The 27,584-nt window shown below is 42.6% G+C and overlaps 1 protein-coding gene across 1 annotated transcript; it reads right to left on the bottom strand.

Annotated features, from left to right (window-relative positions):
- On the bottom strand, positions 1-25,736 carry LOC146755394 (dynein axonemal intermediate chain 1-like). Its single transcript, XM_085525703.1, has 5 exons — positions 25,458-25,736; positions 7,567-7,656; positions 3,088-3,175; positions 262-476; positions 1-18 (listed from the first exon to the last, which is right to left on the bottom strand). Exons 1-5 carry the CDS (start codon positions 25,695-25,697, stop codon positions 1-3), a joined length of 651 nt encoding a protein of 216 aa, XP_085381829.1. The 5' UTR covers positions 25,698-25,736.
- Between the last annotated feature and the right edge of the window lie 1,848 nt (positions 25,737-27,584).

Raw genomic sequence — 27,584 nt, 5'->3', positions numbered from 1 at the left:
TCACTGCTCACAACAGGCCTAAAAAGGAAAAGAGATGAGATTTTTTTCTGCCATTTCCCCACCAGTCGTAAGGACAGATGATCGATGCCTTTTAACTTCTGCTCTGATCATGGTTTGTGCCTCACTTGCACAGCTGCAATCTGCAAAGCATTCTGGGACACAGTTTGCATGAAAAACATTTCTGCAAAATAATGCTTTAATTGGGTCTGTGCAGAGAGCTACCTGTGACCCTATGGGGCTCTGTGCTTCTGTCAGGCTCACCACAGTGATCTGAGGGCAGGACGAGCCTCTGAAGTTGTACTTTTTTGCTGCCTGTGCAAACAGCTCAGATGATGAACCAGAAAGACAAGCGTGGGTCAGGGGATGTAAAACAAGGGACAAAGGAGCCATTCTTACCTTATAGATCTTCCCCTCTTCAGTACCAACAAGAAACAAATAGTCTATCGTTTTGTGAAAATCAAATGATGTCCCACAGCCTGTGAAAAAAAAGACAGGAGTCATACAGAAAATTTGTTCACCTGTGCAGCTCCCTGCCCATTATACATGCACACTGCCAAAGTTTCCAAAAGCAACTGATTAGCCAGAAGCTCCTCAAAAATGCTAGAGCCACCCCTTCTTAAAAGCCTTTCCAAGCTGCACCTTTCTCCAGGACCTTCCATATGACGAAACAACATACACAAAGGGGAAAGGGAATTGAAAGAAGGGTGAACAGACTTGGAGTAAAACACACAGTAGGTCAGTGGCAAATTTAGCTCTTGGAGCAGTTGCCCTGTGCTCTACCCACACTGGGTCTCCCCTAAGCTGGCCACAAAGATCGCTTGGTGAGGAGATCCAAAGCCTTGCATAACAACAACCCCTGGATGCCATTTGCTTTCTAAAGCAACAAATGCCTTAAGACTGCCTCTGAGAATTCTGTCTGTACAAAAAATAACTCTGTGATCCAAGAAGAACTGACACAGACCTGTGATTAGCAGTGCCTGCCAGATGGCCTCTAAAGGCAAGGGTACCCAAGGGAGTCTCCATTGTTCTCTTTGGGATCAACTTCAGAGACTGCAGCTTCTGTTTCAGTCTCCTCTCTCAGATATAACTTCAAGGACGTTGCCAGACACAGAACACAGATCAGCATTGCACTCTGCACTCAGTCACTGCTGCTCTTTGGTCCTACCAAGCCCATTATTGTGTCTAGTATCTGTCTTTGATTCCAAACATCTCTAAGGTGACCAAGACTCCAGTTACATCTGGACCTCCAGCAAATCAGTATCCTCTAGCACAATAGAGGGAGTAGCAAATAGTTTACAAATGTAAGAGTGGTGAGTACCTGGTCTGCCTCCTGTTAGAGAAAACAAATCTCTTCTGTTCAGTTGGTTTTGACAACCACATAAACGTTTTCTGAAGTGTTAAAGGGTCCGGAGAGGAAACACAATAATTCCTTGTACCCTATCTTGTCTTTGGCTCAGAAGCCACTTAGCAGGCTCACTTCAGTAAACCCAACAGTAAAGGATGTGATTTGAGAACAAATCTTTTGGCAGTCACACAAGGATTGTTCTTATTTCAAAAGCCCCAAATCAAGCAGCACTGTTACCCATAAATAAAACAAGCATCCATCACAACAGGATGTGGTTCCTTGATATCCTCTGGCTTCTGCTCCCCTAACAGATGCAACATCATCCAAGAAACTAAACTCTTGTGGTGGTGAAAGAAAATTTCAGTAAGGTTCTTGAGCAGAAGATTGGATGTCTGCTTAGTGCCAGAGCAATCTGGGTCTGCTGACCATCAGGGAAATGCACAGAAATCATCAGAGGAGGAATCAGAACAAGCAAAGAAGGTCCAGAAGTACATCATTACAGAGAACTTTCTGCAAAGGCAGCTGAAAATAGCTTTATGTCTTAAACGTTAAAAAAATGTAGACCTCAAAGGAATTGCTAAGGTTGTTTCAACCCTGTAATACTGTCAGCATTTTTTAACATTTAAATAGATTGTTAAATATTCAAGGCAAGCCTTAGAAAAATCCATTTCCCAGCAACACTAACAAATAATCCCAGTGCCTCTGGGAGTTCTGCAGTGTTCAGCTTTAGCTAGTCTCTTACAATCTGTGTGGCAATGCAAAACTTTCCACAAACACACATTCAGGAATTACTAGCCTAGAAACATTTCTAAATGCAGAGCAAGTGCCTTCTGCAAACCAAGACCACAGCTTCAAAGCAAGAAGCAGGTACAGTAGGATGATTAGTGGAATCCTCAGGGCTCCCTGTGTAGTCTGGGACTTCCACAGCTGACTCATCTCATCCTATACCAAACACAGGATAGTGTAAGTATAGTAAGGATAAGGGGATTCAACCTAGAGAACTGCAGTCTCTACCTTGCATGGAGGGAGTCTAACACAGTAGCTCAGAATAGGCATTGTGCTTTTAGAGAGCCAAAGCCATACGCGGCACATCACACTGTAGGTTGGGTAAGCTGTGCACTCAGGAGAGGCTGCCTTTCATTTTGATTTGGCCAGTTCAGATCAGCATCTGGTAGGAGGAATACAATTGATTTAATCCTGTACTACAGGTAATTCCCTTGCCATGTCTGCACCGAGATGTCATAGAATCATAGAAACACCAAGGTTGGAAAAGACCTACAAGATCATCCATCCAACTGTCCACCTATCACCAATAGCTCCCACTAAAGCATATCCCTCAACAACAATCTCCAAACATTCCTTGAACACCTCTAGGGTCGGTGACTCCACCACTTCCCTGGGCAGCCTACCCCAACCCCTGACCACTCCTTCAGAGAAGAAGCATTTCCCAACATCCAGCCTGAATCTCCCCTGGTGCAAATTGAGGCCATTCCCTATAGTCCTATTTTTAGAATTAATATTTATCTTATTCTGCAAGTAGAGGCAAGCAGCAAACCTTGACTCAATCAGTGGCCATTGCTACAGACAGCCTTTATCCTACTACATGTTCAAAGCCAGGAGGAGTCACCCTTCTTTTGCTCTTCTCTTCCTCAATATCCCATTCCCAATTTAATTCCCCAGAATGCCTGATAAGAGGTTTTGAGTCAGTGGTTAATCAGCATGGCAAGGACTTGGGCTCCTACCAATTGTTTGCAGCTGCAGACCCTCTGGCCCCTGCGTCGTTGTTCTCTCTGCTGACAGCTTGATGACATCTGTATGAACCAGCTCATTCTGCAGGCAGAGGAGATTCCACATGAATAACAGGCTTTACAGCAACAGCAACAATACAGAGACATTCAGTACTTTCAAATGGCAAATTTTATGAAGGAATTTTAAAAAGCTTTCCAAAAATTGTTTAATGTTTCATGCCCACAGCTGGCAACTTGCTAACATGCTGCTTTACATAAGACCTCCAGGAAACTGATGCTTTGGTGCACTGGTGCTGAGAGCCACTTGTACATCTCACAGGCACAGGCATCTGACCTGGACAACTTTGGGTTTATAGGTCAGTACTTTCAAGTGTAGGGTGACACTGTCAGTGTGAATTGTGACAAGTGAAATTCCTCTACATAGTGGAAGATGGGTATTGTGTACAACAGCTAAAACCCACACTTGGGGTTAATAACAAACCACCTCACCAGGTTTCTCTTCTTACCATCTCCCTGTTGTCCCTAGAGCAGACTCAGGTTCTAACACTCACAGCTTCTCAGACTCTGAGATTCAGCCAACAAGAATATCCAGCAAACAGCTAGAGTGCACCATGTTGTTATCAACAGAGCTCTAAGGAGTGCATTGCAGGGCACAGCACTGCAGTGCGGGGTTTTGTGTGAACATAGGGCAAAAAGGCTCTGTCCCAAAGAGTTTACACTCAAGGTAGGAGGCAGAAGACAGATGAAAATAGACACCATGTGGGTGAGTCTGAGGAAACAAAGAGAGGCCAAAGATTCATCCTTAGATTAGCTCTGGGAATTAAAATACCTCTGCAGATTGGAGTTGGTTGTGAATATAAGAATACCCTGGGGCTAATAAAAAGAACAAAGAACTAAAGATTGAATTAGTGAGAAGTGTGGGCTGAGGACTGGATGTTTTCATGAATCTGCAGATTTCCCACTGGAGCACTGCGAGAACAAAACATAACTTCTTAGCTCACTGAATCAAGCTTTAGTTGGAGATTCTTAAACCCAGAGCAGGACTTGTGTGAAAAAAGAGATTTTGCCTGGAAAAGTCAGTCCCAGGGATTTGCGTTAGGAATGGGTGAGAAGGCCTTCAGAGTATTTATTCAGTACCATTCAGAGGAGACAGTTTTCTAAGACGTTTTAATCATATTTTAAGGGGACATATTGTCAGAAGGTCCAAGAAAGGTCAAAATCCGTAACATAATTAACTTTCTTCTCATTAGCTTGCACTGCTGACTAACCACATACCTTTGCCTACTGATGGGAGTAACTTTTATATGAGACTGCAGCAAGAAGTCTTCTGCAGCCTATGAAGTTAGTAACTCTTCTTGCAGCACATGGGATAAAACCAGACAGATTCAGTGAGTATAGGCAGAAATAATATTAAGAAAGAAGTCGTATATGCTGGTATGTGTGTGCAAGAACTGGAAAGAGAAAGCACAAGTTCTTTTGCAGCCTTTCTTTGAAGATGCCTCCCAGCACCTCCACCAGGCCAAGGCCCACACTGTAGGCAGCTTCTGTAGGCTTTTGCCTTTACAAAGGATCTTATATATGCTGTGATCCCCATTGTGCTGCTTTTTATTTATTTATTTATTTAGTACACAGCCTTGCAGTCTGTAAAATGCATCTGTTCCTGGGGCTGTTTACCGACAGAACCATTCACATATTCCTCTGAGTAAACAGACTGTTGACAGCCTGGCCTTCCAGGAATACTGAACAATAATATGCTACTTCTGCTGAACAACTGTAAAGCATTTTGAAAGCATTAGAGAATTAGGTCTTGCAGCTGCCCATTTCCCTTTAGTTGTTGTTACTAATCCCAAGTGGCAAAGGTGGCCCGCCTGGACCTATTCAGCAATTCAGCTCCAGGTCACAAAAGAAAGGTGGGTTGTGGCTGCTAGTCAAACCCAGGAGCAATGAGGATCACCCCAAGAAGCAGTGCCAGACTGCATCCCAGCCAAAACATTCCTGCCATCATTCCAACAGCTCTCCTCAAAAGTCACTGCATGAATATAAGGAAGGAGAGCACAGCTTCCAAGCTGCAGAATTTCCACATTCTTCCTCAGTTTTACACCGTCCCAATGACCCAAAACCAAGACAAGATGACAACACTGACACATGAACATTTCAGAAAGCTCATCCAAAATGATCGTGCCTGTTTTTAACAGAGATGAGAACTACAGCCAAGGCAGCTCAACCATCCTTAGCTAAAATTCGATTACTTTTACCCAATTTTTGAGTGGTGCTTGCCAGTTGTCCAGCTGGAAGTAAGAATTCATTTATTCACTTTGTGCTCTCAGCTTTGTTAGTGTCAAAGTTATCACTGTCTGAAGAAGCTTTACTTCTGGATAGTCCTGTCAAAAAGATTAATTGAGCTCCTTTCATTTATTCTATATTTGCACAGTGGATTTGCAAAACAGAAAATCTCTGCGGTGTCATTAATTATATTCTAAATAAAACTCAGAGATCAGTCTCTTGTAAGACTGGACTTCAAGCAAATCATTCATTCTTCCTTGCTGTGCATAAAGCCATGGATTGTTACAAAGCACCCTTTTTGTTCTATTTCTTGCTTGCTCTTTGGAATTTCTCTTGGAAGAAAGAAACAAGAATGTATGTAAAACTTGTATTTCACCCTGCCTGCTAAGCACATATCAGTTCTGGCAATTTCAGAGGTAACTTCAACTCAATTTCATGCAGGGGTGTAGCCAAGAAGTGCAAGTAGTAAGTAGAAATAACACTGTGCTAACCTGGTCTTAGAAGTCATACCAGGTGACTCTTAACTAGCTACACCAACATGTTCAAGGGACAGGAGAAAAAAACAGCCTTATGATGTGGGAACATAATTAAGCACTGCTGAATCACAGAAACATTGCATAAAGCCCTTCAGAGGGGAGTTGTCAGTAGAACCAATCTGCAGATTCTTAGTTATCCAAGCTGTAGCACTTCTCGGAAGTTTAAAGTAAAAGATTTAATCCAGCGTGTCCCACCTCCTGTGTGAAACTGGATCACTCAGTTATGTGACCACAGCCAGTCACTGGGACCCAGGCAATAGGTGTTAACATCCAAGTCACCTTACCTGGCTGTGTTCAGCTCTAAGAGGGTACTACCCAGCGTAAATCCCTTTGGCTTTTCTATACAGGGGATAAAACAGGAGTTGAATGCTGCAGCAGTATTCATCTGTCTCTATCTGGGGAGCTCTGAGCACTCTTTTCAGAAAAGGACTTGGGACACGCTTAGCGGAGGGATTTTTGTAACTAAAGCTGTGTGAATGAATCTGGAGGAGTTTATGAAAGAACCTAATTGTCAATGCCCTCTGCACATTCCTACTGTGTTCATTAGAAGGGGCTCCAAGTCCTGAGGTGAACATGAGACTTAAAAAATAAACATAATGTTAGATATGAAACCCTTCCCATGGCAGCAAGGCCTGAAACTCTCAGAACAGACAAGCTTTGAATGGCTTTGAAAGGTTAAAGAAATGAGTATCTGAGGATATAAAGAAATTTCTTTGCTAGCTGGGAAATAATGGGACAGCTGCTTCAAACTCCCATTCAGTGTAATTTGATTATTTCCCAAGTATAAAAAATAAATAATAGTAATAGTAATTGAACTCTTCAAAGTGTAAAATCAAGTACCCAGTACAGAAAGCACGCGTTAAGACTGAGAGAATTAAATCTAAGGGTTGTTTACGAACATTTCTGCCAATGCATGTACTGCAAAAGAAAAAGTAATCAAAGGAGGGGAACACAAATGAGTTAACAGATTTTCTAGGGTGTAAGCAGGCAGTGTCTTGGCAATGGGAAACCCTCTGCCTGTCCAGTTGTGCATTGTTGTCCCACTGCAAACACAAGCTTTCTCCCTGCTCCATGGCCATAGTATTTCAACTTGATATTCCTTGTACCAGCTGCTCTGGGGAGCTGGGCAGCAGCTACCAGTTCCTGTCTTGCAACCCGAATTACTCTGTACCACTTTGGTCACCCACTTGATCAGTGTTTATGTATTCTCCTTTCCCTTTCTGAATTGCAGTCTGTAAGACAGCATTTTGGGAGCAGGAATTATGAAACTATAGATCAATGCAGATTATTCCACCTTGTCTCTGTATGATCCTCCCGGAACAAGGAAGGTTTCAGAGCAAGGATAAGACTTGAGTTTCAGCATCTGTGAAGCAGAAAAATGTTCTCTCATAATCAAGCCAATGGGATGCTGCAGGTGCACGTAGGATGGTTGGGCCCTGAGCAAGAAGTAGGCTAATTCTGCTCAGTTCAGAGTTTAACACAGTGCTCCACATTCAGCTGAAGGTTGATATCAGCAAGCTGTGATTGAACCAGAAATGTTCACTTCTTTTCAGATCTTGCTCATCATAAATAATACAATTAATACATCATTGAACTTTGGAAAAAAAAGTGGTTATAATTTGGACAGGAAAGAAAATTGCCACTTACTGTTTACCTTAACTAAAGTCCATGACACAATCCGTCCATCCGAGGAGACAGAGAAGAAATTCAAATTGTTGTCCATGTCATCTTTCTGCCACTTCGCCTTCAAACAAGCAGATAACCCCAGTTAGTACGGAGCACTCTAAACTAGCAGCAGAGCCACTGGCCCTCAGCAGGGTTCTTTCCCACCCTTCGTAAAGAGCACCTGGTTTCCACCCTGGAGTCCTGATGCTGGCTCACAGTATGTATGAACACATTCCCCATTCCTCACAGGCAATTTCACAAGTGCCCCCACAACTCCCATCTCTCACAGTACCACAGGGAAGCTGCAGATGACATATCACTGCCCTGTGCAAATGAACCCCTTCCCATTTGGCTAATTACTGCAAATACAGCGTTATATGTCTACCCTTCAGCCAGCTCACCTCAAATTAGCTTTCTGTGCCTGTGTGGGACACAGATGAGCCCTTGCAAGCAAAGTGCGACATGGGTCTTTGGGGCACTTTGTTTTAGGGGGATCAAAAGGTCTCCATTAAAACTGAAATCCTCCCTACACCTTCAGAGCATCTGTGTGCCTAGTAAGGAGATTTGCCTTTTGACTGTGACAGCTCAGAAGGAGAGATTAGAACTCAGATAAATGGCTTACAGTTTAGAAGAGACATATCAGTTAGACGAAAAGCATTAAGAACGCTCGATTTTCAGATCTGGAATTCAATCAGACTGAAGGGAAAAGGATGACTTGCCACTGGGCCTGTCAGCATAACCTCCTGTGGGCATCTGTCAGTTCAGGAGAGGGACAAGCACTTCGGCAGGTTCTGCTTTGGTTTTCAAAGGCATATTTGTTCCTGTCCAAGCAGTGCAGCAGACACATTTCCCTGAACATCATCTATGATAAATGGGCACAAGAATCCCAGAGCTTATCAAATACTCAATCTGTGAACAGCTATTTATCTGGTACCTATTCCAGAATGCAAGCAAGCGTTCTCAATACTTTAATTACACAGGATTGGGTATCCTGATGTTACTTCCTTGGAAAAACTGTTAATTCTGTTTTACAAAATTGTTTGTACCGTGAAGTTCTCTGGAGCATGAAAATTCAGCAAGAGACTCACTAAAGAGTAATTAATTCTCTAGTGAACCTGTTTCCTACCTAGAACACACTGTTCTGCAGAAAGAAAAATAAAATGGAAGGGAATGCTCACACAATGACAGTTTCAAGGCCATAATATGTGACCAAAGAGTCTTGAGTAGTTTTGAGCATCCATCCTCACATTGCAGAAATCAAAAGACTCCAAGTGGAACCACTTCTGTTTGACATTAAGTAATGGCATAATCCAGTATTGCTCAGAATAAATGGCTAGTGATGAAAGAACAGGTCCAGTGTAACACACAGAGAACAGTGATTTCCAGTGGTGGCCACTGCACACATTTGTGCTGCATATATCTGTTCCAGGAACATCTCCCCAGTATCATGAGCTGCTGCTGATCATGGTGGCCATGAGCAGCTGCTTCAGATAATGAGGTTGGTGTAGTAAGGAATTTTAATTCAAAGAGAAAAATGCAGGCTTCTGAGGAACTGGTTAACAAACATGTTGGCTTATTTGTCTCATGAAGGGCACAGGAAAAGAGATGTGCTTCAAATCAGAGCCTTTTAAAATGCCATTCTAAACTTGTCCAATAATAAGGTGCACTTATTTGTATGTCTAACTTGACTCTCCTCTAACTCAGGCACTTTCTACTTTCCAAAATATATGGAAAAATCAGTCACACTTCCCAATCTTCCTCTATGGCAAAGTTGCTTAGCTTGAGGTAGGTTTCTGTGGAAAAGAAAAAATCCATTTAAACCTGAAAGCAGTTAACACAAGCAACTTAAATATCTCCTATCAGGAAAGGGTCACAAGTCAAGAAAAGGGGTTCTCCAGAATCTGACATCTGCAGGTTGAACCCGGCAACACCTTGATTTGCACAGGGAAGGGAAATGCAAGAGACACCTCTGTGCTGAAGGCAGCATGGGTCTGAGATTAGGCTTGGAGTTTAAACACTGCACATGCTAAGAGCTGAACTGGTCCAGACTTCTCTAAGGGAACAGCCCAAGTCTGACTACTACCAGAGCACACATCCAGGTGCTCCCTAGTGAGCTTTGCTGGAGCTCTGCAGCTGAGTTCCCTGCTCTGCTCTGGCTAAGCACAGTGCAGATGTTTTGCACCCAAACTAGAGCCAAGCAACAGCCTGTTACATCAATGGAAAATGTGCAAATAAAACAGCTGGAGTCCACCTCTAATCACACTGCAGACAGCTCTAGAATCCTCACACAGTGTGTTGAAGAAACCTCATCTGGAGGCATCCAACAGGGCAAGCACTTCAACAACCTTATGGGATTATTACATAATCCAATTCCTTCCAGCATTTCCCAGCTGGAGAGCTTTACTCAGGGTTTGCTCACTCCAAATACCATCTCTCTGACTGTTATCTATGCAGGTTTTCTGTTATCAGTTAAGCGTCACAACTATTTCTCTTCATCTGTTATATGGTGGAGTCAAAAGCAAGTAGGCTGATTCTCTTGGGTACTCTTGCTCCTAAACCTGAAACCATTAACAGCATCTGAGTTAGGCACATAATGTAGGCGGTTTGAACTCAGGCTCTCAGGGGCATCAAGATCTGCCCTCACGTGACTGTCAGCAGCTCTCCATGGCATTAGCCCGAATTTCAGGAAACAGAAATAGGCACTTGATACTTTTAATTTGCTGTCAATACCTCTGATGCCTTAATATTGTTTATGATATTTTTTCTCCTGATCACTGAATTCCACAAACACTTATTAAGGTAATTAGCCTTCATGATACTGCAATCAAATTAGGCATCTGCTTAGAACTGGCCTTTCTCCTGCTCCCAGAGGCCCACAAATGTGGCATGGACTCCAACCATTAGCAGTATCCGTGCTCTGAGAAGTGGCACATTTGACAAGAAAAGAAGGCGACTGAAATAAGGTTTTCTTTTCTGAAGCATGTGAGAATGATCCCAGAATTTTGGCTGCCTGAGATGGCTTAAAGCAAAAGTTCAATTAGGATATAGTAAAAGCAAAGCATCACACAAGAAAGAAAAGTGTATGTCAACAGTGGAAAGGAGACAGGTAAAGACAGTACTGCAAATGACTGATCCTGATGGGTTCTATAAAATAAAAAATAATACCGTTATCTTTATAGTTATCTTCAGCCTGACTGCTCCTTCAGTACAAAGTCAATTTGTGAAACATTGCTGTGGGGTACCTGTGAGAAAAGCCTATCATTTCTTAAGTTTTATTTCGCAAAGCCTGGTTATTCATAGAGAAATGTAAGATATTCAAAACTACTATTTGTTCACAGAAAAATAAAGGTAAAACGCTGCATGTTCACTGCTACGTACAGCAGGTTAGCAGGGCAATAATCTATCAACTCTTAGCAAGAGAATAATATCATCTTTGTCTATAGCAGCTGGCAGTGGCTCCTGTCCAGCAGAAGATTAGACCATCTATCCAATCTGATTTGAAAACTCCCATGTTTCTAATGTCATTCCTAGAACAGAAATAGTGCTTGATCATTTTTTTCCTGGCATGGAGGCTGTTAGTCATTCATGCTGACAAATAAAATTGGTCAAAGCCACCCTGGCCATGAAGCTGACCTGAGCACTTCGCAGACAGCCACAGGCAGGATCTGCCTTCCTTTCTTCTAAGGGGACACACGCTACTGCAAGCACCAGCCCCTTTGGCTGGTTGCTGGCTTGCCAAGACTCAGCTGTGGGGTGCCACATGTGGCACATACACAGTAAACAACAAGCAATTCCTTTCCTTCCTATTAATTATACTCCATGAATCTTAGCCAACACTGGGATGTTGCGCCCTGCTGACTCCTGCACAAGGTGAAGCAAAGGAGTTTGGGTCATTCAAAGTTAAAAAATAGAATAAGGTCTGTCAGAGGTAGGAAGTGGGAATGACACAAGCCTTATGAAACCCTGAGGAGCTGAGTAATACACACACAGATCAGTGAGTGAGCCCCCAGGCTGCTGAAGAAAATCCCTGCCAATGTGACCCAGAGACAAAATCCTTCCTGCACCAACCTGGCAAGCAGTATAGTCCTAAGCAAAACTGTCGTGGCAGCAAAGGGTTTGGGGGAACAAAAGAGGACATCTCTTCTGAGGTGGGGTTGGATACACGTGACCACTGGTGGTGGTTCACATTGCTGTTTTCTCCAGCCTCCAAAAACAGGCACTCAACAGCTGCCACCTACACAAGCATCAGGACTTAACTGGCCTTATAGAGGAAATCTCCTTTACCATAAACTCCTTCCAGTTCATGCTCTCTAAGCATTCCAGTTCTTCTCTTTCAGCCCTTCTATGCAGCTGGAAATATACAGTACAGGGCCTCCTCTCTTAGGCACAAGCAAGCAGGATTTACAATCTCCTCTACCTTGTATTCCTGCAAATAAATCAGAATTATGTGCCTCTGTGCAACAGGATGGCATTGCTGACCACTGATGATCCGCTATTACCCCTTCTGGCACCCAGCTGCCTAACTGCTCATTCCCTCGTTTCTATCTGTGCATTTAATTTTCCCTTTCTAAATGCAGTATTTACTCATGTCTTTATTGAATTTCATCACATTGATTTTTGGACCGTTCTTCCAATTATCAAGATGGTTTTGAACATAATCATGTTCTGCAAAGTCCCTGGGCCTCCCAAGAGGGCTTCCTTATTCTTAATCTGAGTTGTTAATGAAAGTATTGATCAAAAGAAGACCAGGGCTGATAGCTGGTGGGTCTCACTTGAAGCATCTTCAGGGTGTGACAGCAAGCCCTGGATACTGCTCTTGGAGCACATGGGCTGAGCCACCTAAACAAACTCTTTACAGAGATTTTATCCAATTCATATTTCTACACAGTGGTAATAAGAATGTCACTGTGGGAGCTTGGATCAAATGCTTTAGTCAAGTCAAGATGGATTGAGATGATAATGTTGACTGCCTTTCCCTTCTTCGTGATGTCCATTTCTCTGAGACAAAAGAAAAAAAGAAATTACAGTAGCTTAACAATTTATTCTGGACAAATCCATGTTGGCTTCTCTGAATTACCTTATTATCTAGACATTTACAAACCACTCTGCCATTTGTCTAAGTGTTTTTCCAGTGACTGAAATTGGTCTGCCTGGTCAATAATTTTCTTGGTCCAAACCTAACATTTTAACCTAGATTTTTTTAAATTCTTCCAGTCCATTGTGACCTCTCCTCCTTTTCATAGCCATGTTTGTCCTACAGGCCAAGCATTTTAGTGCAACTAATGCACTGCTATGTTATAATATACACTTTGCAAGTCACTACGGATGCCTGCAGCATGGGTAAATTGTTCAGATACTGGTTTCTGGTCTGTGGTACCTCATCCATACCATGTCCCCTCTACATTCAAGAATACAACCTTCAAGAAAATCACATGCAGAAATGTCTTTTGCCAGACACTGGTTCTGTGGCATTGCTGAAAATCTGCTGATGACATTTATTGTTATTTTGGTCAGTTCACACTACAAATACATGAATGTGCCCCCATCCACAGAAAAAAGCAGGACAACACTTCCCTCTGTCCATGCCTCAGGAGTTCTGCCTTTGAGTAGAGGCTTGTATTCAATTAGATTGGAAGCTGCGTATGGGCTTGCACAAAAAATCACTAGTCTCTGCTTAAAATCAAGGATGTATATAGTACAAAGACTTCCTAAAATTCTCGCTAATGGTCTAAAATTGCTCTGGCTAATTCTTCAAATACTGCAGGGTATATTTAAGCTGATCCTGATGATGAGCACATACCTGTCTCATCAAAACATTATTCAACTTGCACTTCCCTATTCTGAACTGTGCTTTCACTCCCTTTTTACATTAATCACATTAAACAGTCAGCCTTACACACTTATTTTAAGATTAAACAACATAGCATCAAATAGTGCATTCTTCTCTATACTACTCAGTATTAGCTGAAAGCTGGTTTTAGTAATGAACGTATATTCTTCATTCCTCCAACTTCCAGTACACTTCCCAAATATCATCCTTTCCTTTTTATGACCCTGGATAATTACAGCTCATTTTGTACCTTCATCTCCTTTAATTTTCTTTGTCTTCATGCCACATTTGGTCTGCATACAAGAGACTTCTTCCATTTTATTGCTATCCTATTTTCAGCCTTCCAAAGCAGCCTGCTGCAGGCTGATCTGCAATAAATTGCTCTGTAGGTCACACCTTCTGGAGCCAGGCTGATCTCTCTTGTGTTCTGGTGTGAATACTCCTTGGATTTCTCTACAGCAACCTTTAGTTTGATCCAGGAAGCAGTTCTCATTTCTTTCCACCATCACAAGAAATGTGTTTCTTGTTGGTTCCTGGCATCCAGAAACACCAGCTCATTACCAGCAGAGAAGAAATCTTTCACAATCTCCTCCTGCTAATAACAAGCTGCCTTTATTTTTTATTTCTCTCCCTGTATCACTCTCCTCCAATGTCCTGGGATCTGCTGTGGTGGAAGTCTCTTCTGACCATCAGCTGACCAAGTATGTTGACTTCTGGTTTTCTTGGAGTGAATAGCTTGTCCCCCCCTTGCTGCTAAGACAAGGTAGCACCTCTATAACAACTTCCCCAAGTACCCTCCATCAAAGCACTGCCAGCTATTCTTCATTTACCGCTTACCAGACTTCCCAGCCTGGCCCCATTCATAGCCCTTGCTGCCTCACTGAGAATCTCTTGCTAGCTATTAAAAGTGAAGCCAAGGCCAGGCACCTGGAGGAAAGCATGCAAGAAACAAGGCTGCTCTCCTGAAACTGGTCACAAGAGACCCTCCAAAATGTCTGACCTAGAAAACACAGGTTACTTCACTCACATGCAAAGTAACTCCAGTGTTAGTCAAAACACAAAAGGACAAAAGGATTCCTTCCCACAGTTAGTTGGGATAAAGGCAAAGAGTGAGCTAAATCCAGATGACTCACCTCAACTTGCAACAAAAATGACAATTTTAATGAGCTGTGATAACGTCATGCAGACTGCTTACTCCAAGATATAGGTCAAAGGAGCCCAGTCAATGTTTTTCACCAAGTCTTCATGCAAAAGCTGCTCCTGGGTCCAGAATGTACTTTGACTATATGATATCACTATGCTGGGAGAAGATCTGGCTGTGCCATAGCTTCTTGTATGCTAAGCTTCCTGCTTGATGTAAATACACCAGGCAGGAAGGAAGCAGCCATGGTCGGCTCCAGCCAGTCTCTAAGTGAAGAAGATCTGAACAATGAGGCGGCCAGCTTGCCCATCTTGGAGCCGAAGTGTCTGGGTACAGCATAATGAGCTCCTGCCCCAAGGTGCTCACTTGGCCAAAGGGATCACTGGGCTGCATCGAGGCTTTTTACCATTCTTGACTATTACACTGGGAACCCGACAGCATTTCTGCTGTGGTACATTGAGAAAGAATGTGACAAAATAATAGGTTTCGTCAACATTACCTCAAAATACATTAGCACTTGATTTTGTTCTCAAAAGACTTGCAGTAAAAACATCATCCCCATCCCTGATCTCTAGACATGGTACTGGTAAAAGCAGAGCAGATGGGTGAATCCAGGTGCAATTAAAGAGGAACAGCTGCTCCCAAGAGGAAGAATCATGTCTGCTGAATGGGGAAAGTTGGGCTGCCTCTTTCAGGCTGAAGAGTCTTTGCATACCCAGAAACCTCAAGAAGAAAGCAACTGTCAAGAGTGCAGTGCCACTAATAATACCTTTCTACTACTGCCTGAGATGTCTGTGTGGGGAAGAAGCTGGAGACTCTTTCACAAGGGATGTGACTTTCTGGGCCAGGAGACCGGTGCCTGCCAGGAGCCTGTATCAGATATCCCAGGAATATCCATCTGAGCCTCTAACTCTAAGACCATGTTTGTCATTTACAAAGATTAAGGCAGGTGCCACCAAGTGCCACAAATAAAGCCCTCCTTCTGTCACTGCCATACAAAAATATATTGTGACTAGATACTTAACAAAATGATCTTTAAGCAGCACAGCTGGAATGCGAAGACAGATATACCCAGCTGAGCAAGACCAGATGATATTCACCCTAAGGTGCTCAAGCAGCAGGTGAAACAATCTCTAAATCATACATAATTATCTATGGAAGCTAGGAGAGGTCCTGGAGGATAGGAACAAGGCAAAAATGTCCCCAGAAACCCCCAAACAAAAGCTAGCATGAAAGATTATGTTAAAAGACCGTGGACCTGTAAGCCTACCTCAGAACCTTGAGAGCTGGAGCAAAGTATTAAGTCATCAGTATGCATCTATTGTCCAGGAAGATAGGGAACAGTGAGTATGGGCTTGTCAAGGAAAGATCTTTTCAAACAAAATTGATTACCTTCTCTGACAGGGTAATGGGTCTACAGGATTAGAGGAAAGGAGCAGATGTGATTTACCTTTAATTTAGTAAGGCTTTTGGCATACTCCTTGCAATGTTTTAGAAGCAAGCTAAGAAAATTAAGTCTAGATGTAATTACAGTGAAGTGGATGAGTGATTGAAAAAATGAATCTGCAAGAGTAATGACCAGTGACTTCCTGACCAGTTGAGAACAACAGTAGATGGTTCCCACAAGGGACCATCCCAGGTCTTGTTCTATTCAATATTTTCATTAGTAAGTTGCATAATGGATGGCAAAATACACGAGACAAAGGTTTCTGTTATTATTATCAGAACTCAAAGATAACTTGGCAAATTGGAGACTCAGTCTGAAAACAATAAGACTAAATTTGATAAAGACAAGTACGGAGGTACACAGGAAGAAGAAAGCACATAAGTAAGTGGAAATTAGGGAATTTCTAGCTAAGTGGCAGTAGTGCAGAAAAGGATCAGAGGATGGTGCAGGAATCAGCAAAGTGACACTGACAGGTCAGGGGGATTACAGAAATCTTTTTTAAAGGGATTAACAGGTATGTTACATCTAAGACTTTCCAGATAATTACTTCAGTCCATCAGTACTGGTGAAGACATCCAGACTAACTCATTTTGATGAAAGCACTTCAGGAATGATACTGTAGAATCCATGACACCATAAGCAGAAGAAGAGGACACTCTCAAGGGCTCTGCCAGTTCTCATTTCTGTGAATCAGGAACAGTCTCCTTTTTCCAGAAATGAAGGCTCACTCTGATTCTAAATTCAGTCTCACTTCTCACGAGTGTACTGCACGTCGAGTTCAACCATACTGTGACTGCTTCATCCACTGCAATAGATGAGACTGCTTTGTACAGCAGACAAGTCTTTTGAGTGTAAGAAAAAGTTGATGGAAAGATATAAATAAAAACTACTTTGATTTACATTCATATAAATAAACACTTAAAAATAAACCCAGTGAAGAATGTTCCTATTTGGAATCTGGATTTTCTTTTAAATGCAAATGTTTTGGCTATGACAGCAAACTAGAGATATGGGAGCTGCTAAGCAGAAGAGAGTCCTTGGCGCTCTTCCTTCCACTGTAGAAAAATATGTCAATGCTTTGCTGTAAAATTATGCAACAGGGCAGAATGGATCAGATCAGAGAGCAGTGGAAGCAAACTTGTCCCCATGACATCAGCTGTTAAAGAGACAAGGTTCGTAATTAGTACCTATTCCTAAAGGTGAGTAATATTTAACATTTGGATGTACCAATTGTATTAGAGAGAAAATGGTTTAGACAGCTGATGAATGTAAAAATGTTCAGAGATCCCAATACCCTTCAGTCTAATTTGGGCTTCCTTCTTTTCTCTTGCATTTGTAGTGAGCAGTTCTGGTCTATGGTACTGCCCACTGGAAGCAGAACAGAGATTTAATTGGCCGCCTCCTAACTCTACCTACCATCATTTTGTGTAACACAGCTTTCCTGATAATAAATATGCCAATCACAATGGTTAGAGTGGCTCACAGGCTGGAAAACAGTAAGCAGGTACTGAAATGAAGGTAGCTTCTTCACCTACAAAGAAGTTGGGCATCACCTGAGCCAGTCTGGCAGGACTGCATTTCTCCAAGCAAAGAACTGGAAGGAAGAATTCCTCAGCATCTGGAAAGGAAAGCACAGCACAGGTGCATCTGGGTGCTCCCAAAGACCATCCGTCACCTGCACCATGAGTGTGAGGTTGGTGTAGGCTATTTCACAGGTACAAGCTAACAACAGGCTTATCTGATGAAACAGAACTTGCTGGAGGCAATAGCAAGAACCAAGCTTTTCTGAAAGCCTTTTTGTTGATGATGGTTGGTTTTGGTTTTTTTTGTCTTTTTAGTACTTGAAAGCTTATTGATAGCTGAGAGAAAACTTTCAGATATGTTTACCAACACTGAGGACTCCTTGTAAAACAAACTTCCACGTCTGATTTAACCCCATAGACGCTCCTCTTTGGAAAATCACTTCTCCCCCACAGCTGGACCAACTGCCTTCCACCTTTATGCCTTTATCTTGGAAATCGCTACATTTTGGAAGCCCACGAACCCAGGGGTGCAAGATCAGCTTACAGTAGTAAAGAATCAGACCCACTGTACCACAGTGCCTTCAAACACCACACATGAATCTGGGATGCAGAAAGAGGATAGAGAAAGCTCTAGCAAAGAGAGTACTTGGTGATAGAGGGACTCAGCACCAAGCTGAGCAGCAAGCATGGCATGGAAGTGACGCTGATACAGGGCAAAGGCCCAGCCTGGGGCTTGTGCATTGCTCATGCTTCACAGCCTCAGATTTATCTGGAGGAAGCAGAGTTCAGTTATAAATAGCACTGGATAAGGGCTGGCCCTACTTTCAGTTTGTTTTCCTCCTGCTGGGAGGCGGTTGCTCTGCTTTGTACCAGGGATCTGCTTGCTTATTCCCCTCACAGCACTCCTTGCTGCATTTATTAGGCTGGTACACCAGCAGCTGAGGAGCACGGACCCAGCCATCAGACTCTCTCCTGTTTGTCCTGTCAGTGGTAGAGTTTTCATGTCAAACAGAACACAGCTGAATGATGGGTGCCAGAGGCCAGAAAACTCAGGCATTTTGACCAATTGGAATTCACAGCTCCTGGTTTCAATTCTGCTCACTGGGCAAGATATTCAATTTACAGACAAAATAAGAAGTTCCCCACGCCTTGCGCAGGGAGAGCACATGGCAGGCAGGCTCACATCCAAATCCCCAAGCTTTCTGACGCTGCTAAATCAGAGACAGCATCTGCAGTGTTACTGACAGAAGGTGCCCATCATTGCAGGGCTGGGGCCCTGTCCCCAAGCACACCAAGTTGAGATGCTCACTGCAGCATGAGAGGGGTGGGAGCTGTGGCATCCCCTGCCCCCTGCAGACCATGACTTTGACCTCACCATACCTGCTCAGCCTGCTCTACCATTACCCTGCCCTTACCTCTACATCATCTTCCTTGTTGTTTTGCAGGCTGTGTCACTGTTGTTAAGACCCACATGTGCTTTCTACACCTAGTCTGAAAATCCTGCTATCAGCAGTCATGTATTACAGGCCACGTTTTTTCCACAGAGACCCAACGGAGCTTCTCAGTTTCTTTTAAATATTTAGTTAACGTTTGTGATGGCCATAAAGCAGCAGAGGAAGATTCAGAGATCCATGTAACCAAACAAATGCATTACAACTTCTCCGGACTTTGAAGCCTCAGGCTAACATTTTACAACATCCCACGAACTGACTTTATGTTCCATGAGTGAAGATTTCTCTGTGAACTAGCACCAGTACAACCCATGCAGAAAGCAAATTACATACACTTTGCTTGCTGTTACTGAAAAGAAATAAGCAGCTTGGCAATCCACGGTGAAGTGATCTGGTTCTTGAGTAAAATGGATGGGGAGAGAAAAGAACAACACAGCACTAAAGAATAATCTTTTTAGCAAGCAGCAGTCAGAGCAAAAGAAAGAAAATAAATTCAGCGTCTGTATGAAGTACAGAGGGAAAAGCAGCATCAAAGGGGAAAAAAAATTTCTTCTCAGACAAATGTTACATGATCTGCAATGCTTTACAAGAGAATTTCTAACCTGCAAGAATCCCCACTCAAGGTGCAGTTTAGAAGAATAGTTAAAGAAACGAAATCTCTTGCAGATACAGTCTGATATCATCCCAAAACATATAACATTGAAGTTAAAAAACAAAGGACTTGGTCTATTATTGTCAAAGATACTTAGAAAGAAGCATTTGGGCATTAACTTTTCTAACTTGAGAGTGCCTCACAAAGTGTCAAAAAGGATTTCAACAAGGTATAAACATGATGTAAAAGATTTTATCTAGCATTTCCACCACAGCGCTGCCTTGCAGTTTCTACCACCTTCACCATCACTCTAAATGAGTGTAAAACTTTGAGACAGACTCCTGTGGTTCAGCAGAGCATTCCCTAAAGGGCACTGAAAATTGTCAACATGGGGACAAGATTTCTTACAGCAAAACCATGACCGCAGTAAGTTCTCCCAGCTCTAACAATGACCACAAAACTGCCGTTCTTTACCATTTTCTACAGCAAGCAAATGGCAATCCCAGCCTGCCCCTGGTATTTGAGTTAACTGCTGGGAACAGAAGTGCAGTTAACAGCTGCCCCAGCAAGGAAGACTGTGACAGACGTGATCCTCAAAGCCCCCGTTTGCTCCATGGACACTCTTCTCAAACCTCTGTACTTCTGTGCATGCACTCAGTGACTGAAGTCAAGCTGCCATTCTCATGTGAGGATACAGGGGCCTCTTTAACTCTTGGGACATAAGAGGTTAGCAAAACATGTAGTGTTTGTGTTGGGCCAGGAATGCAAAGCAAGGCTAGCAGCAGAATAAAAGTAGGAGAAACATGCAGGTGAAGACACTGAACTGACCCAGTACGAGATGCAGTTTGCTTGTATTATCCTATAAGTTTTGTGTTAAATGACCCTTGCCATCAGGTTTCATCTCCCTTATCCCCTACACTCTCTCACTTGCCAGCTCACATGCCAAGCCATCCTGCTTCTCTTCATCCCTATTTCCAGCCCAGTCTTCTTGGTCTAAGGTCTATGATGCTCTTCCTTCTCCAAATTTCTGTTTCTCCACTGAACTTATCCCCTAACAGTATCTCCATGGAGCTGAATAATGCTTTCCCATGGCACTGCCCACAACAAACACATAGTTTGTGCTTCTTAGCAGTGAGAGTGACAGCAGAAGAATCGAGCTTTTTCTGAGATAGATGATCTTTATTCTGACCTTGATAACAACCTTCTGCCTCTTCTTTTTCTTTTATTTTCTTTGCAACAAACTCTTTGTTTGCCTGAAGCCAAAGAAACAAAATATTATGCGAAGCAGTAACATCTTAGAAGCAAAGCAAGCCACAAAAGTTGTTTGTCTGACTGCAGATGACAGATTTAGGAGACTGGCCATCAGAAATGTGCTGGTGTGACAGTGGGTTATGAACAAAATGATTTTGCTTCTAAGTAAGTGCAGCAAATACAATCTGCTTCCTAGAGGGGCCTTTTTTGTTTGCATGTGAAGCTGTGCCCAGCAGCCTGAAGAACAGCAAGCCATACTGGCTTTAAAGGAGCTCTGCAACTGATCTCATTTACTTTCTTCAGCAAGCCAAAACCTCACCAGGTGAGCCTGGGGTGGCTTCATGAACTGCTATGATTCACTGCAGTTATTTAAGGATTTATTACCACAGAAAGCAGAGATGGAGAAGAGATCAATCAATTACAGAATTACAGAGCAAGCTCCAGTGAAAGAGACTCAGAATCACTAAATATTCAGAGGGACCTGTAAGGCTCAACCACTCCAACTCCTGGCTCCATGCAGGACGACCCACATTCAAACTCTGTATCTGAAAGCACCGACAAAACACTCCTGGAGCCCTGGCTGTGCCCGCTGCCCTGTGCAGCCCATTCCATGCCCACCGCCTCCTGGTGCAGAGCCTTTCCCAAACCCCTGCCCTCCCCTGGCACAGCTCCATGCTGTTCCCTCAGCCCATCACTGTCATACAGAGCAGAGATTAGCGCTGCCCTCCGCTGTGAGGAGCTGCAACTCCATACATTCAACTGGTAAAGCAACGTGCAAGCTGGCATTCACTCAGGTTTCCTTCAGGAGTTCGCAGGCTCCTACTGTGCTGCCTTGCCCATTTAGTTCTAACCACGAGCATCACGTTTAACCTGAATGGCATTTGGCAAAGAGTTAGTAGGCAGCAGCCAGCCTTTTCTCCTCCCATGTACAAGCAGAACGCAGAAAACAATTCTTTCAGGATGCCATCTCAAGCTCCATGGCGCCAGCACCACGGCAGGCCAGATCAGATACAGTACATGCACAAAGAACCAGGTTGTTTTTCAGATTGGTGATCTCTCCATAGCAATCCCAAACCAAGCTGTGCTCGTGGGTTGGCCTGCCACTGCTAAGACTTGCTCCAAGCACAGCCAAAATAAATATTCCCTTTACAGACCTTAGGGTCAGCGCTCTGCACTGAGAGTTTGGTCAGTACTGCTGACTGGAAAAAAAGGTGAAAAAGAATATGTCAGTCCTCTGCAGCAGTGCTGGCACTGTACAAATCCCAGAAGCAAGCAGAAATAAAGTCCTATGGGAAGGTGGACAAGAAGCACGTGGCAGAAACAGATCTGTTGAATAAGATGTGCTTTAAAAGGGAAAGTGAGCAGAAGAACTTTGACACAGCAAATACTTTATCACCCAATCCCTGTTTCTGAACTGTTCCAGCTTCCAAATGCTTCAAACCTAAAATATTTCAAATATTCAAATAATGAGGAGTAAGAAGAAAAGCACTCTTTTAAGCTGTGAAGAAAAAAACAAAAGGCCTTTCTTTTTTTTAAAAGTTGAGAAGTGAAAACAAAGCTCAAAGGCTGACAATGGGAGGGGATCTCAATGCTGAAAGTCTCTTCCCAGCAGGTTGATTCTTCTACCTGGAAGAGATTGCTCTTGTGGGTCCCGCATGCCAAAGTCTAGTCAAGTTGTGCCGCTTTGGCTACCCTAGTTAAGATCCAAAGCCAAGCTCTGTGACTGAGACACTGTCTGAATGATGGAGATATCCTGTCTAGGGGCACGCTTTATAGGAGTACTCAGTGATGGAGATGATGGGTTTGAGGTGCGTGCTGCTTGTTCAGTGCACTGTTTCGATTAAAATGGGGTTTAGTCCAGCCCTACAAAAACTCTTGCCCAGCAGAACATGGTATGTTTGGCACAGCATCCCAGGATATGACAGCTTTTAGCTCACTGATCTGCAAGATCATTTCCAATTTTATGTTCCCATAAAAGCTAAAGCTTTGGTGACTGTGATAGCCACACTGCGCTGTATGCATATACATTTGTATGCCTTTGTAATTGCTTATTCCTTTATTTTCTTTCTTCATAGTTCTGACTTTGGAACTTAATTGGTAGTGAAGAGTGAGAAATATCTTCTTTAAAACAAGCCAAAATTTTCCTCCTTTTATATTGCAGTACAGCTAAATATAAAGAAGACATTTGCCAAATCCAGAAGAAACCACTGTTAGGATCTTTAAAAATACAGGAGCCAGCATCAGATGTATGAACTCACTAATAGGTAACAGAATTATAAATTCTACATTAGATTATTTTTTATCTTAATAATGGGTTATTTCATTGGCTTTTTTTAATCCGAACTTTCTGATATACTACTAAATTACTGAAGATGAAATGGCTAAAGAAAAGAGCTGTCAGGCTGTTTTACTCACTTCCTATTTTGCTTTCACTGCAAAAACAATGCACTGTTTCAAAACAAAGGAGCCAGGCAGTCCAGAGAACAGAGGTTTTTAATTGTTCTGGAGAATTTTATTACTTTTCTAATTATTCTTCGTAGGCATGGGCTTGCAGTCTCTATATCAGTGAGGATTGCAGAGGATAGTCTAGACATAGAATAGGCTTTAGACTGGTGGGGGTATTGGTGTGGGTAGAACAGAGCATCTTCTTTGAGCCAAATCTGAGAAACAAGACATCACTTTCTAGAACCATTAAATGTTAGATGAGGAAGAACAATACAGTGTCTCAACATGACAAATCATCCTCCAGGACTGATTTTCTCCCAACAAAAGGAGAGAAAACTCTCTATAATCCTTTTGCCTAATATTGACAAATAGCTACAGTTCAGATCATTCCAACAAGGTGTACAAGCTCTTTTCCTGATTGCCGTGCTATCTCCTTATTACTAACTTTGCACACTCATTTTACAGCAAGGTAAGCCAGACACTCAAAAGTTTACTAAAAATACAGGTACTTTACTGAAGAGAAAAAATAAGGATAATAATTCTCAGCACTCAACCTCCGGAAATAAAACAAACAAATGGGAACTTCAGGCTACTCATACCTACTTCTGTCCATATCCAATATGTGGTTTCTTTCCCTTGCAGAGATATCTCCCCGGAGTGCCTAATAGTTTTCTTCACCTCTGAGCTGTCAGGCAGTACACTACAACTTCTAAAAGCTCCTTACAGATTGCATCTACTGCTGCATGTAGCTGCTGCTTTTCTGTATGCATGAGGCCAACTTGAGAATGCTCTGTCTTTCCCCATTTTATCAAGGGCACAAATGATTTGTGATTCTGGCGTCTCTAAAGTGCAGTAGCAACCATGACCACCTCTAGCATGCTGCAGCAAGGTCATGGAAAGCTCCATGTAGGATCTACTACTTTGATTTTATTTATTTTGTACTGGAAGCCTGAATGGCAATTGGAGAAGCTTGGAGTTTTCTGCCTTTGGGGGTGTGCATGTGCAAAGATAGATTCTGTGTATGTGGAAGTACGACACACTGTACAGTGAGAACAATCCAATGTTGGGGTATCACATAAACCTGTAAGAAGAGCTGAAAATGTCTGCTGGAAGAAAAGCTTTGTCCAGATAGGCAGCAAATACTAAATTTAGATGTCCTCCAACATGTTACTTTTGCATCACTTATCTGTTTATCACAAACACCACTGTTGCTTCTGGCAGGTCCCACATTTACCTGCAAGCCCCATTGGGATGCCTTGATTTATTTATTTATTTTTTAATTGAAAGATGAAATGACAAGGACCTGTGATTAGGGGACAAATCATACATTATGTGACAAAGTACAGTGAATACTGACCGTGTGCATAGAGGTATGTCTACATTAGGCAGCAAAGCCTAAATCAGGTGCCAGCAAAACCTGTAGTCCAGACCACAATATGCACAACTGCACCTCAGCAGACCCATGCAGACTGTGCTAAAGTCTGTGCTGCCACACTTTCACTGCTATGAACAAGATCAGACCCATATATTCCTTTTAGTGCTCCAGTCCTAACTCAGATTATACTGTAGACATAACTACAAAGCTATCTGGATGTAGCAGTATATTCACTCCAGTCCTTTACAATATCCTCTCTTTGGAGGACAGATGCTATGGAGGCATTTTAAAAGGCATTACTTTAAGAGCATTACCTGCACACTGCAATGCTTAGCTCACTAGAAAACTTCTCAGTCAACCACAGGATGCTGTGTTTTGAATCTCAGTGACAGTCATTTCTGCAGACAGCTGTCCTTGGGTTTGTTGTGCTCAAAAGAAGTTGTTTTCAAGGCTGAGGTATGTGTTTTAGATGGTTCTCATTACTTATTGCCATTGGATTCTGTGTTTGGAGCACAGAAAGCACTGTATGCTGGTATATTCAGAGGTGTTCAGTTTCTCCCCAAATGTAAATAATTTGTAATAATGAAAACTAAGGAGAAATAATTCTGTAAGTACATTTTGTAAATGTGTTCAGTTTCTGTTGAGGACCAAGGATTCAAGCAATTTCCTTGCCTTCCTGTGCATTTCAAAACAAGCTTTAAATACAACTTAAGTATCATACACTAATGCATGAATTAAGCCAACACTTTTGCCCATACAGCGTATTTTCCTGCTGTGCCTGCACTCAGCTCAATTAAACGTTCAGTTTGGGGAAAGAACACTCACCTGCCACACTGGATCTGAGTGCTTTCCTGACTTAGCTCTGCTCATGTAGCTCGGCTGGGAAGTTGCCTTCTTAAGGTTGTAGATGGCCACATTGCCATCATAGAAGCCCACTGCCATGAAGTGGGGGTGGTCATTATGGATATCCAGGCACATGATGCCACTCTCACTGCTGAAGACATACTCTGGGAAGGAAGGGTTCTTCATAGTGTAGAGCACAAGCATGCCACGACTTTGCTTCATGAAGTCATCTAAACAGAAAAGAGTTTTGCTGTTAAGTCCATTCCTAAGATTCTCTGCTATTGAGATATATGATCTGACAACACCTATGCCCCAAACCAACCTGCATGCAAGGTTATGAGAAACATGCTGCTGGTGGGACCAAATGATCATGTTGGGGTGCCTGCATCTGAACATCCTTTCCGCCACTGATATGTCAGAGATGTAGGGACAATGTGTGTATGAAGAGAAATTACTTGTTCTAGCAACTTTTCTTTCTAGGATGGAAATTTGAGAGGCCTTGGAGGAAAAGCACATTTCAATGTCCATGACAATTCTTTCTGTAGGTTTGGATTTCATTAACACTGCACACATTCAGGCAGAATCAAGGATAGATATATTTCCAGTTCTGCACTGCCAATATGTGATGTTAAAGCTCGCACTCTTTCTTAGAATCATAGTCTCATTTAAGTTGGAAGGGACTTTTAAAGGTCAGCTGGTCCAACTCCCCTGCAATAAGCAGGGGCACCCACGGCTCCATCAGGTCCTCAGAGCCCCTCCAGCCTGACCTTGGGTGACTCCATGGATAAGGCATCCATCACCTCTCTGGGCAATCTGTTCCAGTGCCTCACTGCCCTTTAGAAATCTAAATCTCCCCATTTTCATTAAGAGCATTTCACTGAAGTATGTGTAAAGCATCAAATCTACTGCCGATACAGAGAACTGTACAATGCACAAGTCACTGCACCTTTATGTTCAGCTTATGTCCTACATCTCTTTGTGTGGCACAGAAGTTCTTCCTAGATAAGACTTTCCATTTTTTTCCTTTCCTGCCTACTTTTACCTCTCCTCTGCGCTGCCTGAAATTCTCTCTTCTAAATAGGATGATCTTTCTTTTGTTTTCTTTTTCTATTCTGTCCTGACTGTCCTCTACAGGTTTTTCTGCTTGTCTAAAAACCAATTTCTAAATTCTTCTAACAGGGAAGAGAAGCTGCTGATGCAGATAACCTCTCCAGAAGCAAAAGAGGAGCTTTCCTAATCTATCAGCCAAGTGCTCTCTCTCAGGGCATCCTAGCCATCTCTACAAACATTTTATTTTTATGGTCAAATGCCTTCTGAGAGACTGTATATAGGAAACAAATTCACTGTTCTCTGTACTGTAGGTACACTATACTCATCTTATTTCCAGAACAGAGCTTCTTGCCTTGCCTAACATTTTGACTACCCTGTAGGATAAGGACTGTGGTAAATGTGTGCCGTAGTGATAACACTAACTTCAGAGTACTCTCCTTGTCAGGAGGCTGAACCCAAATCAACATACAGGTAGGTACAGGCACTGCTGACCTCAAGTTTATCATGCCCACATAGAACATCCAAAGAGTTACTTTACTAACTCACACATCAGTAAAACTACTGTTTCTGCATTGTGTTTGGATGGTCGACTTTCCAAGTATGCTGCAATGCTTCTCATGGGTCCTTCTGTACACTACAGCCAGGCAGGGAAAAGGGTTTCCTTATTTTGCAGAAAGACAAGATTCCAAAACTAGCATCACTTCAAATGTATTTGACCACAAACAGCATTATTAGCATATTTTTTTTGGAAGAGGGAAAAACTTCCTAGAATTCTAGATGAAAAGGAAACAAACTTGCTTTCCCCTTCAGAGATTTTCCCTGTCCTCAGAATCCACAGACTTGACTTTGCCAAGTAATGTTACTGAACTGGGATTAGGTTGAGGTCCAGTCCTGACAAGTAGAATCCTTCCTCTCCTCAGAAGCAAAGACACCCAGGAGGCTGTAAAGATGTCCTACTAGCAGTGACTCACATTAAATGGACTAGAAAGTCACATCTGTTGGACAGCCTTTGAGCTCAAGCTGAATTGTACTCTTACTTCTCCTGAGGTATGCTGAACA

Source organism: Coturnix japonica, chromosome 33 (assembly GCF_054131305.1).
Source record: "Coturnix japonica strain WE chromosome 33, WE-NBRP24, whole genome shotgun sequence".
NCBI classification, from domain to species: Eukaryota; Metazoa; Chordata; class Aves; order Galliformes; family Phasianidae; genus Coturnix; species Coturnix japonica.
This window is presented reverse-complemented; position numbering and strand designations above follow the sequence as displayed.